Genomic DNA, 14,944 nt, shown 5'->3' with positions numbered 1-14,944 from the left:
CTAAGTTCAACAGAACTTCACCCTCACCTCCTGTTTATGGCATGATACTGTTACTGGACAGTAGGAATTAATTGCTAGATTCTCATCCAATTTTTTTTTTTAAATGGGGTTAATTGGTTGAGACATTTTATTATTATTATTTTTCTTAGATGACTGTTTCACCATTGAACATGTTATCATGCTCTTTCTTATTGCATAAGGGACTATATACATGTGTTTCTCACCACATTTAAACACCGATGCAACAAATTTCCTTTTATACATGTGAATATTTACATCAACAACTATTGACATGGTATGAATAAATGCCATTCCCAGACAGTACTGGACCACTAGGCAAATACAGACCCCAGTTAAACATTTTTATTTGAGAAATTTAAGGGGCGGTGGAAGAAAAGGGGGTGGGTGGAGATAAAAGGGGGTGGGTGGAGATAAAAGGGGGTGGGTGGAGATAAAAGGAATTGGGTGGAGATAAAAGGGGGTGGGTGGAGATAAAAGGGGGTGGGTGGAGATAAAAGGGGGTGGGTGGAGATAAAAGGGGGTGGGTGGAGATAAAAGTCTTGCAATTAATTTATGGTCCCCTTAGCAGGATTTAGTTGCACTAAAGAACACCTTTGTGTCATTAGCAATCAAAGACATTATAATATACCAAGAGCATGAAATCAACTCCATTTATGAAATAAGGTTTAATAGAGCATTCAACTTGGAGCATTTAAAACCTTTTATGTGTATACTGCATAAAAGGTGATTTGTAATGCAAATGAACGATTTAAAATAAGTTATGGTATCATATTTCCGACAGTTCAAAATTGTCTTCTCAACACATTCAGTTTTTTTAAATATTCTATAACAGAAAATGCTCAGAGGAAGACAAGAAAATATGCAACAGATAATGTCAATAATACATAAAATAAAACAAACCTCATTCTAATTTTGTCATCTGGCTTAATTATATAATTATAGACAGCTGTTTAAGAGTATGGCAGTTTTCAAAAGTAATAAACCCTGGGGCGGGGGACAAATTTGACCCAAGAGGTACTTGGTAGAGCACCACAGGCTTAGTAAGTTGGGAGTTTCACACCTAATAATGCACCAGTCAATTGTAACCCCAGCCCCCTCCCCCCACTCCAGGTCAGGGGAATAGCGGGGACTTTGACTTTCGATCCAGCCAATCCCAGGTAAAATACCCGCCCTGCAGGGTCAAACAGCTGTAAAATCCCCACACACCGGGGACATCCAAGGTAAGGCCCATTCCCCGCTATTTTCGGCCCGAAAACAAAACCACCACATTCACTTGACACTGGAGGGCCACCTGGAAGGTAAAAACACAGCCCTTGTCCCTCGCTATCCACGGTATAACCACGGACCTGGGGGGCCGTGGTTGCAATTGACTGGTGCATAACTATTTGTCAGACAAAATTGTTACGAGGTGTGTAATTGGAACAATAACCTGTATGATTCTATGATGAACAATTTGTTGGTATCGGGGCAGGGCCTATATAGCTAAACACCATTTGCAATGACTTGATCAGACTAGTTCGATGGACACTAACCCACACCAATGTTTCATATCAAATACCTCAAATACACCTATGCCCTCTGATTTCAGGTAAGAACTGGGTTAAGCTTAATAGAAGAAATGTCAGCTCCCAGTCTTTCCCTAGGAGCATACATTACTACTGTACAAACTTGTTACATTTGAGGACCTATCTGACTTCCGGTTTAGAAAGCAGGGTCACACTATGTATCTGGTAGAGTTCAATTTTGAATATCTACAAAAAATAGAGCCAGCGTACCTCATCCACAGGCCGCTCTATTTTCTCTAGATCACCAAAATTGCCTTATTCGGTGTTTTTGGTGCATTCATTAGAATCAATCTACCAAGTAAAATTAATGAACAGAAAATTTGAAAAAAAATCAAGAATGTCATTGGCCCACACAGAAATGCAGACACCAACACATCAAGGGGTTTACTGTGGCAGAGGTCAGCTAGAAACAAATGCTGAAGGTTGACAAATGAGATACGAGTATGTTTCCCTACAGAAATTACATTGGCATCAAGGGCATAAAAATGGACAAATACTTTTGTAGTTAAGCAAACAGTGCAGATCTGTTATTTAAATAATTATAATTGATATAACACTATTACAAACTCTTTAATGATTTCAAAACAGATGATCAAATGCTGTTTTATCAATACTACTCCAATGGCCAGCAGACTTACGGAAGAAATATTTACAGGAGATTACCACACATGCAAGACTTTCCGATATGCATTAAAAGGAATGAATTCCATAACAATAAACCCTTGGTAGATCTCCAACTGGCTGTAAGTTAATCTATCTGTCCCAAAATGACTAGTGAATAGCCGCAGTTATTTAATAAGTTCATAATGGCACATTAAAACTTTGTCCCAACTTTGTAAACTCTCGAAATGACTCTTAATAAACTGAAATTACTTTGATATAGCAATAAATTGTGAGCCTATTGACAGTAATTTAAATTCAATTTACACCTATCTTGTATCTTTTGAGGATTTAAAGGCAATCGCTCATGTTCTTGAACCAAAATGTTTCCCTATATTAAAATGCATCTGAAAACACTTATTTTATAATTATTTTACTCTATGATACCGAAATTTAATAGATATTATAGAAATTATATGCTTAAAACCAATACCATAAAATTATGCCCTTTTTTCCCTTATACCTGCCGTCCACTACAGCCCTGATGCTTTGCAGAAGGGTTGCCGATATATTTTGCTAGTTTCAGGAACCTTTCGGGATCATATATTAATAAATGGGCGGAGCTTTGCCATCGGGCCCGTTTGGCATGTATTCGCATGCATTCGCGGAGCAGCATACAAAAGGTTGCGGCATAAACGCCGAAACCTATCCGAAGTAGCTGACTGCGAGGCAGAAGAATACCGACAGTTCCGGAATCGGCTCCCGAATGTTTCCCGATCTAGCGGAATGGTTGCGGTAACATTGCAGATCATGCCGAAGAGTTGCCGAATCATTGGCGATAGAATGCTGAAATGTTGCGGAGTTGAAAGTCGGGGTATATAAACGATGCCAAACTACTGTTTTGTTATCAGTTGCTAGTGGGACACCATGGGGCATGTATGTTTGAGGCCTTCACCTTGTACTTCAGTTTCAAATCCAAGCTGAAATGGATGCCATGCTTGCCTAATGGCACTGTTTTTGAGACAGAGAAGAAGAAGACGTCATCGATGGTGGGTCCGCCCCTGCCTCACAGACGACAGGAGGCTTCAGTATGGACTGTACACTACATTGATGCAAGAACTCCAAGGTGAAGATCCTTCAAACGGTATTTCAGGATCACGCCAAAAATGTTTGACGACATACTCCAGCGTCTAACGCCTCGCATTCAGAAAACAGACACCAGGTTCCTTAATACCCTAAAGCTTGCGATGACGCTGAGGTACATGGCATCTGGGGACACATATGCATCCTTGGCATATTACTTCCGTGTTGCTGCGGAAAGCGTATGCCATTTTGCCCCTGTATGTATTGAACTGCTTCAGGAGTATAAGGATGACGTTCTGGCAATTCACAATACTCCAGAGGCCTGGCGTGAAGTGGCCGCCCAATTTACTCATACTGCCTCATACTCTGGGTGCCTTCGATGGCAAACATGCGGAAATCAAGAAGCCACTGGGTTCGGGAAGTTTGTATCACAATTACAAGGGCTTCATTAGCATAGTCCTTCTGGCGTTAGTCGATGCAAACTTAAAGTTATCTGTCATGACCTGGGGGCATGGGCTTCATGTCAGACTTCCAGATCTTTAATGATTCTGAATTGAAGAAATGTATGGCTAAAAGATTATGAAGCCTCGCAGAAGGCTTTCTGAAGATGCCGAGTTAATGGCGATGGGTTCCCGAACGTAGTGTGTGAATGGTTCCCAATGGTTTCCGAAGATCCCGGAGCCGTCCCAGATAAAAATTTCCGCGTCCAAATTTTAAAACTTTTAAAATTTGGATGCCGAAGTTTTTTCGATCCCGATTTGGCCCGAAGGTTTCCAGAAGTGTTAAGGAAGGACACGGAAGGGTTCCAGAACATCACGAAGACATGCCGAATCATCCCGATTTTGCGAATTATGCTTTCGGGAACCCTTCGGGGGCCTAGTGGACGGCAGGTATTAGCAAAGACCATGTTAAACTGTGTACCTTCCAGAACTGTTTACTATGCATCAAGGGTTCCAAATCTGAGACCCACAGTCTATTATTATATATTATGTATAATTCAGGGCTTCTAAATTGTTTAAATCACAATCAGTCTGGGCCCATTGACATTCCCCCTTTTTTAAATAATAACAGGCCGATTTCAGAGATCCGAAGAATTCTGCCACTCTTTTTCGCGATGTGAATTATGTCATTAATGTTTTGCAATGTGGCAATTTGTAAGCAATTCTTTAGTACAATGATATCTTTACAATTTGTAATATATAGAAAATGAATTTTAAATGAGATTCTTATCAAGTTTCTGCAGCGTTTTCTATAAGATACACCATGATCATAATTATCTCAGAAAGCAGACAGATGATAAATTCATTCTTTGGTCAAGAAAAGTGAGTATTACATTATGAGTGTATACAATACATAACTCTGATAGGGTTCCTGCTGGCGATCACCATTGTCGGCATTTGCCAAAAGGTGACAATAAGTTTTTCCTAATATTTTCTTAAAAACATGATGTAGTCTCTCAGTCTCTGCAATTAATCAAATGTGTTGCTATTGAAAGGGGATGTGTGAATGACAAACAATGATTGTGCATTACAATTTCAACATTTTTTTACTGACTTAGCCGTTTTGGACCAAAATTATAAAAAAAAATACTAGACTGGCAAATTGTCAAATTTTAGAAGCCCTGGTGTAATTGATATATATATATAGTTAAAAAAATATTTCAAGTCAACATGTTTCTAATGCTTGATGTGGGGTATTAAACAAAGACCCTTAAAGCCTTGGAAAGACTTAAGCATTTTGTTAAGGATCATAATCTGTCTTATACATGATTATCCTATCAATCTGCTATTGATTTTGATCATCAATATTCTCATCAATTGACCCTAAACCATGTTTTATATCAATAGTTTCAAAAGCCTTCTGAAGGAGCCATAAACATGTCATTGTGTGTCATATATCTAAAACTGATAATTCCCAAATATTAGTAACTTATTTCATATGCCAATATAAGATAACTATTTTAAATACATGTATATAGGTGTAATCAATGAAATGATTGAAAGGAAAACCAATTATAATGTAACATAATGGATTACTTTTTTATTAGCATATCTAGGTGATCTGTTTTATTCCGAGATTAAATCTTTTCAGTTTAATTAGAGTGATATAGAGGTAAATAATAGCCATCACAATTCATGTAAAATTCCATTTATATATCTAAAACCAGTTTTTGTTTTAAGATACTGATAAATTACCGTATAAAACCAATAGACACTGTTTCGTTGATGTTTTGGTTGAGAGCATTGTTAAATTTGTCCCTCCAAATGTCCGGTGGCACAAGATACACGTGTAGGTCCGCCATCTGAAAAACAGAGAAGAATAAATAATGAAAATTGGACAACAACTTGAGTTTTGTTACCTTGTGCTCATCAGTATAGGTTTAGTTCTTAATTACGTAATAAGTGCCTCCCCAGGGAAGAAAATGGAATATGGAACTAACATGTTGAGCACTGAGGTGTATTTGGAGGGATTTATAGGTTCGAGGCTGCCGACTTTGTAGTTACCAAGTTAGACTCAGTAAGCTACACAGTATCTAGCACAGAGACTTGCTTACTTTAGCTGATCTTCCTTTAATTCTGATATCACTTTTAAGCTTAGCCCTCGACTTTGATGCCATTTTCAAATTGATGTTACGCACATGTGTAAGTGCGTAACGCTGGCTACGCCCCTGACTCCGGTTTCCCCCAACAATGCAAGACCACACTCTCCAGCAACGAGAGTGATTTATTATTTATATAAGTTGCAATAACTTATTTCACAATTGTTTAAAAAAGTAAATAAGTGTATAGTAATTAATGCCCTGGTTGTCGCCGTATAACTTCAAATATGAAACAGGGGCGTCATCTGTAGTATCTAACAAGATTCTCTATGTAATAACCTGGGTCATAATTTTATATCTTTTGTGATATCAAAAGTATTCTGTTAATTCTCTGCCAGAAGTTAGTCCTTAATATTATTTACAGTGTGATGATTAAGATTATTTAAAAGTTAAAGCCTGGGTCAGATCTAGAGCATAAGGGTCATATAGTGCACTGGAACCGTAGAGTCTCTGACACTACATGTAGCTGCAATCAAGTGTTTTTAATCTCTCAAATGGAGTTGAATGTATAGTAACAATATTTCAAACTGCTTTTTCAATGTAAGCTTTAAATTTTCTTTTCAAGAACGTTTCTAATCAGCATGAATCTGACAGAGGTTTCAATAAATTTCAATGGAAGGCAGCCTTGACAAAAACACAGCTAATTACAGTGACAACCAGTAGAAATTATCCCATTTATTCAAAATTAATTGGACATTACAATGAGTTCGCTTTTTAAAAGCCAACACAAAAAGTCGCAACTCCATGTACGGGATATCACCTAATCAATGTATCTGTCATAGTTTATGTATCAATCATACAAAAAAAATAGTTTATATAAATGCCAATAGATACAAAGGCAGGTATTGTATCAATCTCCACCAGAAACACTGTAAACAAATCCTTAACTGCTGACATAATTTTTATTCAACAAAACTTGACTATTCAGCTATTTTAACATCTACCAGTAACTATACTATGTTACACTTGGAGAGAAGGCCAAGGGGCATCACTCACTTGGAGAGCAGGCCAAGGGGCATCACTCACTTGGAGAGCCCGCCAAGGGGCATCACTTACTTGGAGAGCGGGCCAAGGGGCATCACTCACTTGGAGAGCAGCCAAGGGGTATTACTCACTTGGAGAGCAGGCCAAGGGGCATCACTCACTTGGACAGCCTGACAAGGGGCATCACTCACTTGGGGAGCAGGCCAAGGGGCATCACTCACTTGGAGAGCAGGCCAAGGGGCATCACTCACTTTGAGAGCAGGCCAAGGGGCATCACTCACTTGGAGAGCAGGCCAAGGGGCATCACTCACTTGAAGAACCCATCAAGGGGCATCACTCACTTGGAGAGCCCACCAAGGGGCATCACTTACTTGGAGAGCCTGCCAAGGGGCATCACTCACTTGGAGAGCAGGCAAGGAGCATCACTCACTTGGAGAGCAGGCCAAGTGGCATCACTCACTTGGAGAGCAGGTCAAGGGGTATCACTCACTTGGATAGCAGGCCAAGGGGTATCACTCACTTGGAGAGCTGGCCAAGGGGCATCATTCACTTGGAGAGCCTGCCAAGGTGCATCACTCACTTGGATAGCAGGCCAAGGGGCATCACTCACTTGGAGCGTATGCCAAGGGACATCACTCACTTGGAGAGCTCTCCAAGGGGCATCACTCACTTAGAGAGCAGGCCAAGGGGCATCACTCACTTGAAGAGCAGGTCAAGGGGCATCAGTCACTTGGAGAGCCTGCCAAGGGGCATCACTCACTTGGAGAGCAGGCCAAGGGGCATCACTGACTTGAAAAGCCCGCCAAGGGGCATCACTGACTTGAAGAGCCCGCCAATGGGCATCTCTCACTTGGAGAGCCCACCAAGGGGCATCACTTACTTGGAGAGCCTGCCAAGGGGCATCACTCACTTGGAGAGCAGGCCAAGGGACATCACTCACTTGGAGAGCAGGCCAAGTGGCATCACTCACTTGGAGAGCCTGCCAAGGGGCATCACTCACTTGGAGAGCAGGCCAAGGGGCATCACTCACTTGGAGAGCAGGCCAAGGGGCATCACTCACTTGGAGAGCCTGCCAAGGGACATCACTCACTTGGAGAGCAGGCCAAGGGGCATCACTCACTTGGAGAGCCTGCCAAGGGGCATCACTCACTTGGAGAGCAGACCAAGGGGCATCACTCACTTGGAGAGCCTGCCAAGGGGCATCACTCACTTGGAGAGCAGGCCAAGGGGCATCACTCACTTGGAGAGCAGGCCAAGGGGCATCACTCCCTTGGAGAGCAGGCCAAGGGGCATCACGCATTGGGAGAGCAGGCCGCTAAAAAAACTTCGCTAAGTGACATCAGTGCTTATTGAAATTAGGGCCCTTTGTTGACAGTTTGTAACTATCCCAACAACTGTTAAATAATTTATAAGGGTCAATTGTGTACACAGCCGGGATTAGAGGGGTTGTAAATTGTCGACTTGGAAACATGAAAGATCTGATACTTACGTCTGTTAATTGTGAATTTGGTGAATTTTATTAAAAAAAAATCGAGTACTGGAGTACTCAGGTACTCGTTGCCATCCCTTATAATTAAACAGTCCTGTAAACATTAAATGGTTATAATAGTTTTTATCATATCAGTATAAAAGCAGTTTAGATGATATCAATTTACATATATATTTAAACTAGGACATGAAGAATTACATTTCAATATCACAATAGGTCAGGAGGTGTTTTTTGGGGGTTGTTTTTGGTAACCATTTTACTGATTATTATTGTCAAACTTACACCCAACCAGCTCCATTTGGTTAGGTTAATGTTAACTAAAGAGCTCTATAAAAACTGTGATTCAATGCATATTTCCGAAGCAATTACCCAACAATAGAAAAAAGTATCAGTAAGAATATTTTGGTCAAATGGCAATAAAAATTTAGTGTTGGTCGGGGAGACCATAAACAGAGTTTTTTTCTAATGCTTCAGCTAAAACATTCTCCAGGTGAGGGGGACAAATTGTGTTTCTGTCTATGCTTGAAGTCTTGATACTACCTTCAAGACCTATTGCAAACAGAGGGGTACTTCTTTGAGATCTTAGCAATTGATGTTTTTAGCTATCAAGTGTGAAGAGTTTACCAAACACTTTGACCACACCTTGTTTTTACACGTAAGGTGGTTGTTATGACTGCTGGTTCACTCTCCACAGGGCAACTACCCAAACATTTACTGAACCGTAAGTGCCTATGGATAAACTATGATATAATCGAAGAAAGTCAATATACAAATAATCAAACTAAAAATGAAATGGAGAGTCGCTTGTCAGGCAGAGTTTATTTGTATTTACTGGTCAAACAAGGTTGATCATATATTTGATAGTGATAGATTACACTGTTCTGGTTTTAATCGGTAAAACCAGCAAAGGTCTAGTATTTGAGTATTTATTCATTTCAATTTTGCGTTGTATTTAGTGTAATGTTGTTCAATACATTGAAAAAGGCCATATATTAAACAAATGATAAAAATTATTAAAGACATGAATTTATTTTCATATTTCAATATTGAGTTAAAACAGAGGCCTGTTTGTGAAAGGGATTGACTTCTAGCTTATACAGTGGACAAACAAACTGATTTAATGTAAATTTGCGAAGCACTCCTGTTGCCTCCTTAGCTGTTGAAAAAGAGCAATGTCACTTCAGTCAGGCATAATTACTACATTAAGCACATTAACATGAGTGTATAACTTCTTTCAAGAGTTTTGTTGGTGATGTGCAATATACCATGTTGTCAAGGAAAACGTTCAATATCTAGCATGCAGTATAAGTGAATAGGTTTCTAATTTATTCACATGCTTAAGTTATTGAACAGTTAAGCTGCACTAACTACGTAATTTGATACCGTTCTGATATATGGGAGTTTCGGTATTGTATATACAAAGACAAAGGAAACTCCTTAAAACATGGTACAAACCTAATCTCAGTGGATATAAGCTAGATATATGATTGTGTAATATGAAATACCCACTTGTGGTATGCACATTAACACACATGTGTAGCATCAGTGGAAAAGGGGAATATCATGTTTGCCAAAAGATGCATATCTTGTGAAAAGACACAGTGAATAATATGGCCATTGACCTGTAGTTTGTCCATAACATCAACTCCCCTCTGTCCAAGCAAAACACCTGAATGTGCTATCATTTTTCAAAATAATAATTTAATACCAGTACATAAAAAACTGATAATTGATATTTTAACTGTGTTCTATCATTCCATGGATGTTTCCCGCGAATAGTGGCTTTAATACAATATCAAATTTTAGTTTTAATGGTCACTAAAAGCACACTATGATTAATTACAGCAGCACAATACTTATTTGATTAATGAGGGTTTTCACAGGATAATCGATGCTTGCTAAGTCGGATAATTGAAAGATTATACATATGAAGCGCGTATGTCAGGAAATGAATTAAAATATCAATAACATTGCAGTCAGTTGATTCTACATCAAGGTATCACGTTTGGTGGTTTTAGAATACTATTGTTTGCAAATGAACTTAGCATCTTAAAGTTTTGAATCATCAATTAATTGTGGTGAATCATAAAGGCTTTATAAATATCACATGATTATACTGTTTGGAATTAAACTTCTCGAAATTTGCTTGTCAATTTGTTTAACTAATCATGTTCACATTGCAATTTAGCACTGATGACGAGGTCACATTTTACCACCAGAACTAGAATGTTACATACAACATTTCAAACCGGTTTGAAGTTAAGTATAAAGTTACTGTGATGTGTTCGCATGCTTGCTTGTTGTTGGTTGTCAATCATATCAGTGCTTTACTCAAATGCCTTAAGATTTTAGTTTAAGGGCAGTTCGGCCCTTATGCTCTCCATTGTCGGAGGAATAAAAGAATCTATATTTAAAATCCATTACTTGCAGTTTTTTAATGTTCCTTGAATCTTAGTTTTGAAGGCAATCATCAATTAGGAGCAGAGAATAAATTGCCACTATTTAATGCTTAAAAGATCTCAAAAAGCTTATTTTGATTGTAGTACACAAAATGGAAATGAAAATTGACTTTGAACATATTGGGGTTGCAAACCAAGCCTGGCAGTCTTCATGTGGTTTTGACCAAGCTGAATTTGCATGTTTTATTGACCAAGCTGAATTTGCATGTTTTGACCAAGCTAAATTTGCATGTTTTATTGACCAAGCTAAATTTACATGTGGTATGGACCAAGCTGAATTTGCATGTGGTATGGACCAAGCTGAATTTGCATGTGGTATGAACCAAGCTGAACTTGCATGTTTTTTTTGACCAAGCTGAATTTGCATGTGGTATGGACCAAGCTGAACTTGCATGTTTTTTTTGACCAAGCTGAATTTGCATGTTTTATTGACCAAGCTGAATTTGCATGGGCTATTGACCAAGCTGAATTTGCATGTTTTATTGACCAAGCTAAATTTACATGTGGTATGAACCAAGCTGAATTTGCATGGGGTATTGACCAAGCTGAATTTGCATGTGGTATGAACCAAGCTGAACTTGCATGTTTTTTTTACCAAGCTGAATTTGCATGTGGTATGGACCAAGCTGAATTTGCATGTGGTATGGACCAAGCTGAATTTGCATGTGGTATGGACCAAGCTGAATTTGCATGTTTTATTGACCAAGCTGAACTTGCATGTGGTATGAAACAAGCTAAATTTGCCTACATGTGGTATGGACCAAGCTGAATTTGCATGTGGTCTGAACCAAGCTAAACTTGCATGTTTATTTGACCAAGCTGAATTTGCATGTGGTATGGATCAAGCTGAATTTGCATGTGGTATGGATCAAGCTGAATTTGCATGTGGTATTGACCAAGCTGAATTTGAATGTGGTATGGATCAAGCTGAATTTGCATGTGGTATGGCCCAAGCTGAATTTGCATGTGGTATGATGCAGAGAATTGTTAACTGCACTATTCCATGTGTGCAAATGGATAACACAGACTTGAACAGATGGAGAGACCCAAGCATTTTTGGCAAGTGTTTTTCAGTGTATAATGATTATTCAGACTGTAGAATCTTCAAAAATTTGATAACAATATAAATAATATTAATTTAAAAAATGTATGGTATGTATATATCTAAAAAATGTATTGTTTGGTCTGCACCTTGGCAAGTCAAACAAACAAGCGTGTATGAAACGGAAAAACATATGAAAGAACTGAGAGGGTTATTAATTAAAGGCAGGAAATATTTGGACTTCTTGATGGGTGTGTTTGATGTACTTTAATATTTTGATTCAATCCACAATACATTATTCAAATTCATTTAAACCAGACATTTAGTTCTGAAAGAAATCTGGCAGAAAAGAGGTTCTACAAACAAATGGCACCTTTTTAAGTGTATTAGGCGATGCATTAGAGACAGACGATTACATTTAGATGCATTCACAATAAGGTGATATATTAGAGACAGGCGAAAACATTTAGGAGCATTCACAATAAGGTGATATATTAGAGACAGGCGAAAACATTTAGGAGCATTCACAATAAGGTGATATATTAGAGACAGGCGAAAACATTTAGGAGCATTCTCAATAAGGTGATATATTAGAGACAGACGATTACATTTAGATGCATTCACAATAAGGTGATATATTAGAGACAGACGATTACATTTAGATGCATTCACAATAAGGTGATATATTACAGACAGGCGAAAACATTTAGGAGCATTCACAATAAGGTGATATATTAGAGACAGGCGAAAACATTTAGGAGCATTCACAATAAGGTGATATATTAGAGACAGGCGAAAACATTTAGGAGCATTCTCAATAAGGTGATATATTAGAGACAGACGATTACATTTAGATGCATTCACAATAAGGTGATATATTAGAGACAGACGATTACATTTAGATGCATTCACAATAAGGTGATATATTAGAGACAGACGATTACATTTAGATGCATTCACAATAAGGTGATATATTAGAGACAGACGATTACATTTAGGAGCATTCACAATAAGGTGATATATTAGAGACAGACGATTACATTTAGATGCATTCACAATAAGGTGATATATTAGAGACAGGCGAAAACATTTAGGAGCATTCACAATAAGGTGATATATTAGAGACAGGCGAAAACATTTAGGAGCATTCTCAATAAGGTGATATATTAGAGACAGACAAACACATTCATGCAATTCCTTTTTCCTGATCAGAAATATATATGGTTTTCTACAGTACTAGCAAACAAAAGTAATCATGTTCAGGACTGGTAACAATCATTAATTAAAAACTGTAGCAAATCAATTAGGTAAATATGACCCGTTAAATTAAATGTACTATGGATCAAAATGCACAGGGTCATTTCAATAAAATGTCCAATCTGAAATAATATTGTAAAGAGCTTGAAAGTCATCATTAGTATTACTATATTTATAAATAGCCAGTGTGGTATTAAATCGAAAATAATATTCCTTTGACTTGATGTAAAATAAGGTAAAATTATTCTTAAATTCCCAGATGGTAACTTGGCAAATTATAAACATATTCGAAAGCAACATGTTGGTAGGCAATGCAATCTTATGATAAATGACCACTTAAGTCTAATGCCTTTGATATGACTTAACAAACATGCAATAATCTACATTTTGTTGTTCTGTAAAGCTTATTATTTACTACAAATCTTATCTGGATTAAATTGTATACACACATTATTATGTCATACAATAGGGTGCTTCTGACTTAAGGTGTGTACAAAGAATAAAAACAATAGCTATAAATCAACCATTTTACTCCATGTAGTGATTAACATGCTTGACAGAAACCTTTGTTTTAGTGAATAATTTTGTCTGATAACACCCATAACGATTATTTGTGTCACAGACAAAATATCTCTAGGTTTAACAAATGAAATTGATAGTTCGTGAATACTGAAATAAGAATTTTCCTGACCTGAGATATAAATACATGTATTCTGTACCTTAAAGTATGTGAATGCTTTAGTAATAGTTTATTTTGAAGCCATTGAACCATAATTTTTATCTGACTTTGGAAAGATCCATTGGAGCATTTGGTTTAGCCTCATGTACATGTATGCATTTCATCAAACATATTTTTTTGGTTAACATGATGTTTTATAAGCTTTAACTCGGCACCCTCATCAACATGTCCCCACACAGATAATCAACAAGAAAAGCTTTCAGGTTTAAGTTGAAATCAGTCACTTTAATATTTGTTTTTTTTTAGGAGAATAATTTTACAATGTAACATTCATATGCTACTGTTACATGAACATTTAAGTTGTCCAAATACTCGAGAACATGCAGAATGTGAAAAGGATTTTTTTATGATTTGTGATACTGTAAAATTAATCCTTCCTAAGATTTATGTGTTGCATTTGTAAGGAGCTTATAACGCACTCCCGAAGGCATGTTTATATAAACAATAATTATCAGTGGGTATTTCCTTTAGCTTAAAATTAAAATGGTGAATAAGATTTTATAAAGTTGTATTTGTTGACAGAATTATGATAAAAAATGTTATTTATAAGAATATATAGAAAAAACTGATTCAACTTCAGCAGCTCCCATTTTTTAGCGAATGGATCTTTTAATATTTCTTTGTAATTTGCCTGTTCATTTCGTTTCTTTTTACCAAAATTAGACAAACAAAAACATTTAATTGGTGTAATAGTGTAACTTTTTATTACAAATGTACTTATTTTCGCCTTTTTTAATATTTATAGTAATACATTTTTAGATAACATATATTAAAGAATTGTCTATCATATTATTTTTTTAAGAACATATATAATCAGTGAAGATAATAAGCAAACAAAATGTTGTTCTCTAATCATTTATCAGTTGTCTTTGATACTGTTTTAATTAATATTTTCTGTATAAAAGTCTACTTTCATTTTGGGACAGTACCAGGGCAACTCACCTGTTCAGATGGCGGACGCCGTTCACGGTCACTGCTATATCCGTTCATTCTAACACTCATTTTAAAAGTTTATTCCATTTCGTCATCAACAAATACATTTTTATACAATTCCATAATCAACGATCAACCAGCTTTCACCTGTGACAAGTCAAGTGTGGTATCTA

General features: G+C 37.2%; 1 protein-coding gene across 5 annotated transcripts in view; it reads right to left on the bottom strand.

Moving 5' to 3' along the window:
• LOC128213328 (spermatogenesis-associated protein 1-like) overlaps positions 1–14,944 on the bottom strand; it is a 48,173-nt gene extending 33,229 nt beyond the window's left edge. For all 5 annotated transcript variants that reach the window (XM_052918934.1, XM_052918936.1, XM_052918938.1 and 2 more), the window contains exons 1-2: positions 14,781–14,944; positions 5,465–5,571 (exon numbers count right to left, since the gene is read on the bottom strand). In XM_052918934.1, the coding sequence (XP_052774894.1) occupies positions 5,465–5,571; positions 14,781–14,840 (167 nt within the window). In that variant the 5' untranslated portion in view covers positions 14,841–14,944. The remainder of the gene's footprint in view (positions 1–5,464; positions 5,572–14,780) is intronic.

The sequence above is a fragment of the Mya arenaria genome, chromosome 13 (genome assembly GCF_026914265.1).
Source record: "Mya arenaria isolate MELC-2E11 chromosome 13, ASM2691426v1".
Lineage (NCBI taxonomy): Eukaryota > Metazoa > Mollusca > Bivalvia > Myida > Myidae > Mya > Mya arenaria.
The sequence above is the reverse complement of the archived record's forward strand: the minus strand, read 5'-3'. Positions and strand labels throughout refer to the sequence as shown.